The sequence below is a fragment of the Vicia villosa genome, linkage group LG2 (genome assembly GCF_029867415.1).
Source record: "Vicia villosa cultivar HV-30 ecotype Madison, WI linkage group LG2, Vvil1.0, whole genome shotgun sequence".
Classification (NCBI taxonomy): Eukaryota; Viridiplantae; Streptophyta; class Magnoliopsida; order Fabales; family Fabaceae; genus Vicia; species Vicia villosa.
In genome coordinates this window covers 223,847,718-223,851,656 of record NC_081181.1, presented here as the reverse complement: position 1 = coordinate 223,851,656, position 3,939 = coordinate 223,847,718, and the positions used below count along the sequence as shown (strand labels likewise).

Genomic DNA, 3,939 nt, shown 5'->3' with positions numbered 1-3,939 from the left:
GTACTGCCCTAGCCCGTATATGCGCCAGTTTTTTTTGTCGTATTCCCTAGCCTGTAGGGATTTCCTCTTTTATATTATGATACCTAGCCTATAGGGGTTCTTTTTTTGTATGACATCATCCATAACCCTTAAGTGGTTTCTATTTGTTTATCCCTTAAATAGTGGGGGGTATCCTTACGATAATCTTCACCCTACGCCACATTGCATTGCATGTCCATGAAAATTGTAGCATCCTCAAAAATAAAAATAAAGTATATATTCGCATACCATTACATCAAACATCATATGAGTTTATTTCTCTTATCATTCATGCATCTCATGCATTTCTACCAGGAGCTCATTTCGCAACTTGACTTGTTATTTAGAATCAGACGACAACAAATCTGATTTTACGACATTCGAGGTTTATCATGGAACAATTTCAGACAGAGATGGCAGAGATTAGGGCTCAGACGTGGACTAATATGGGTCCATTTATGGAAGCTATTCAAGCCATCGCCCATGGACAAGAAGAGTTAAGGCAGCCTGTTCAGACGCCAGATGTTATTGGTGATCCAAGTGACGTTCATCGAAAAGGTGTCAATCTTAGCCAAGAGGTTCCTTTGAATCAGAATGTTAGAAACACTATTCAAAATCCTATCAACGAGACTCTGCACCTTGAGAATATTTCTGTTTCGCCTTATGATACCTTTAAGTTCCCGACGGATGAAGATGTGGGTAAGTTTCGTCTTTTAGACAAGAGATTGAAAGCTATTGAGGATCGTGATTCCCTTGGTTTAGATGCTGCTAGTTTATGCTTGGTGCCTGGTATCAAGATTCCTCCTAAGTTCAAAGTCCCCAATTTTGAGAAGTACGAGGGTACCACTTGCCCGATGACACACATAAAGGCATTTTGCAACAAGATGGCTCCTTATGCAGAAAATGATAAGCTTCTAATGCACTTATTTCAAGATAGTCTTAGTGGGGCGTCTCTTGAATGGTATACCCAGCTTGAAAGGACCAACATCCGAACTTGGAAAGATCTAGCCAAAGCCTTTTTCAAGCATTACAAGCATAACAGTGATATGGCTCCTACTAGAATTCAACTTCAGGGTTTGACTCAGAAAGTTGATGAGTCTTTTAGACAGTATGCACAAAGATGGAGAGAGTTAGCTGCCAGAGTTCAACCGCCCCTTTTGGAACGAGAACTTGTTGACATGTTCATGGGCACTTTGCAAGACCCCTATCTGAATCGGATGGTTGGATGTACCACTTCTGAATTCTCAGCCTTGGTTGTCGCAGGAGAAAGAATTGAGCACGGTCTTAAGACTGGTAAGATTCAGGATGTTGCTACTACTTTTGAATTCCCATAGCAGGATGATGAAGAAACAAGTACAATTTCAGAAGTTGAAGAAGAAGGTCATGCTTATTCTCCAGTTCAGATCCCTTGTTATCAGATGACAGAAGTTACTCCTAATCAGGATGCTCCACAAATCTGTGCTGCAACTATTAGTCAGCCACCAATTGAGTTTGTTCAACAAAAGCCATATCAATCAGTTAAGTATGCTCCTCTGCAGCAAAACTATCAACATGATCATCGTCAACAGGGTAGGCAAAGGTACAGGAAGCCAAAGAGAGTGTTTGACATGATTCCTATGCCTTATAGTCAATTGTTATCTCAGTTACTCGAGCTTTCTTTAGTGGAAACCAAGCAGTTGGATCCTGTTATTCCTCCTTATCCGTTGAAATTTGATCCCAACGTCAGATGTGGTTACCATGCTGGGGCACCTGGTCACTCAATTGAAGACTGTAAGCCATTTAGAGATAAGGTACAAGACCTGCTTGACTCGAAGACTATTGTTTTCACACCAAACGGTCAGAATTAAAGTTTCCTTTCTCAACTGAGCGTCAAAACTACTAAGCGCATCTTCCGAAGCAATAAGTCTAGACGGAATCAAGTCTCCTCAATGTTGGCAATCTTTGTTTCATTCTGCACTCTCATTTTTAATTTTCTTGTTTTGTTCAGTACTTTATTGTATGCAAAACTTGTTTGTTTTTGAAATAATAATCATAATGCATTGAATATTTTTGTCTTGAAGCAATCTATTCGTTTTCTCTCTTAATCGCTTTTAATTGCTTTTTGTGATACTCAACTCTTGTTTAAAAAAGTAAAGTAACTCTGGAGGGAGGATGATGAGCATGATACCAAGATTTTCAAATGGTACGCTTTTGAATAAAACCTTGCTGATGATGTACAGGCATTGTTTCAGATCCCTAAACACCGGAGATATAAGGAAGATAGACCCTCGTTAACCCCTTTGAGCCTTGGAGTAGAAGTTTCTTTTTTGTTCAAAAAAACCTTCATTTTTAACCCTGGGGCGGGTATTCTTCAGTTAATTTGATCGAGCGTTCAAATTTCAAAAGGAGTGTCCTATTTGGGGATCACCACACCTTATCCCTCACACGTAAAGAGGTCAAAAAAATCAAAACCACAATGGTTATCCCTCACCGACCAAGGACTAAGACAGTCACAATTATTTCAACAAGTCAAAAGACTTGAGATCACACGACTTGTTCAAAAAAGAAAAAAGAATGAAAAAAAGAGAAAATAAAGAAAGCCCGCTAAGTCAAAAATCTGAAAACAAGTGACTTAGGCAAAAAAAATTGGGGCATCCCGCTGGACTTCCAAATCAAAATTCAAAAGAATTTGTCTAGGAAAAAGTTAGGGAACAAAAAAAGCAAAACATAATGAAGAGCTTGTAAGGCACAAAAGGATTACGAAATAAATATCCTCAGCAAAGAATAAAGTCGTATGATCAGACACCAAAGAACAAAAGGTGAATGACTGTCATGTCCATAAAAAACTCATCGATTCCTCAACCGCAACAAAACTCCTCTTGAGATATGAGTGCTCATATCGAGTTAACTGAATATAGAATTGGAGAACATCATGGAGATTGGGTGGGCACCAAATATCTTTGAGCCTTAAATCCTTTTTTCTAAAACCGTGAACCAGGCCACGTTACAACCTTTAAAAGTCCTAATTGAAGCATGGGTTAATTCGAAAGCATACTATAAACGAGAGTACAGTAATCTGACTCCTATGAGGCTTGCTAAAACTTTTGAGTTGGTATCACACCATCTTTCATACAAAAAAAAAAGGAAAAAATTCGATGTTACAACATCCTTTCAATAATAAGTCTTTTAAGTTTCAAGACAAACATAGGGTTTGCATTAGAATTATATTTCTCATGATAAACATTCTTTGCATATGAAAAAGTGTTTGACATCAAGGAAACTTCCATAATGAGCTTCTAATGAAAAGTTGCGTCCTCCCGAAGGAGAAGCTGTCTTCAAAACTCCGTCGAGTTGGGGCAAAAATATCTCAAAGTATGATTACTAAGGGGCACAGAAGAAAATGATAGTACTTGTCGAGTAAAAAATCAGTCAATTTGGGGCAATCAATTCGAGATATGATCTCTCAGATTCAGTCAATCTGGAGTAGTTATGTCAATACTCAAAAAAAATCTCTCATAATATTGAGTAATCTGGGGCAGTCAGGTCAAGATTCGGAGAATCTCTCAAAGTGTTGAGTAATAAGGGTCTGTTACCCAAGCATCATCCAAGCCATCACAAACTTGGGCAAACCATGGGCAATGTTCCACGGTTCATGACACTGGGGCATGTTACCTATGATGGCACAAATTTCAAGAAGTCCTCTTGAAACGAATTCCTTCAAAAGCCCTGCAGACTGGGGCAAGATAGTATACTTGGGCTTTTCCTTCTTTTCAAGGATTGATCGAGTTAAGTCCGGGTGCAGGCTATACAACTTGTGAATTCGAAGAAAATGTCGAGAAGTCAGGATCGTTATCTTCAATAGAAGCCCGATTGTTGCTGGCCTTCCAACATCAGGGATGTATCTTTATCCTCAACTTATTTAGAGATTTAAGTCCAGATGGT

General features: G+C 38.8%; 1 protein-coding gene across 1 annotated transcript; it reads left to right on the top strand.

Moving 5' to 3' along the window:
- Positions 1 to 431: 431 nt before the first annotated feature.
- LOC131651455 (uncharacterized) lies at positions 432 to 1,865 on the top strand. Its single transcript, XM_058921116.1, has 3 exons — positions 432 to 858; positions 952 to 1,238; positions 1,356 to 1,865. The coding sequence occupies exons 1-3, from the start codon at positions 432 to 434 to the stop codon at positions 1,863 to 1,865; spliced, it is 1,224 nt and encodes a 407-aa protein (XP_058777099.1).
- The last annotated feature ends 2,074 nt before the right edge of the window (positions 1,866 to 3,939 follow it).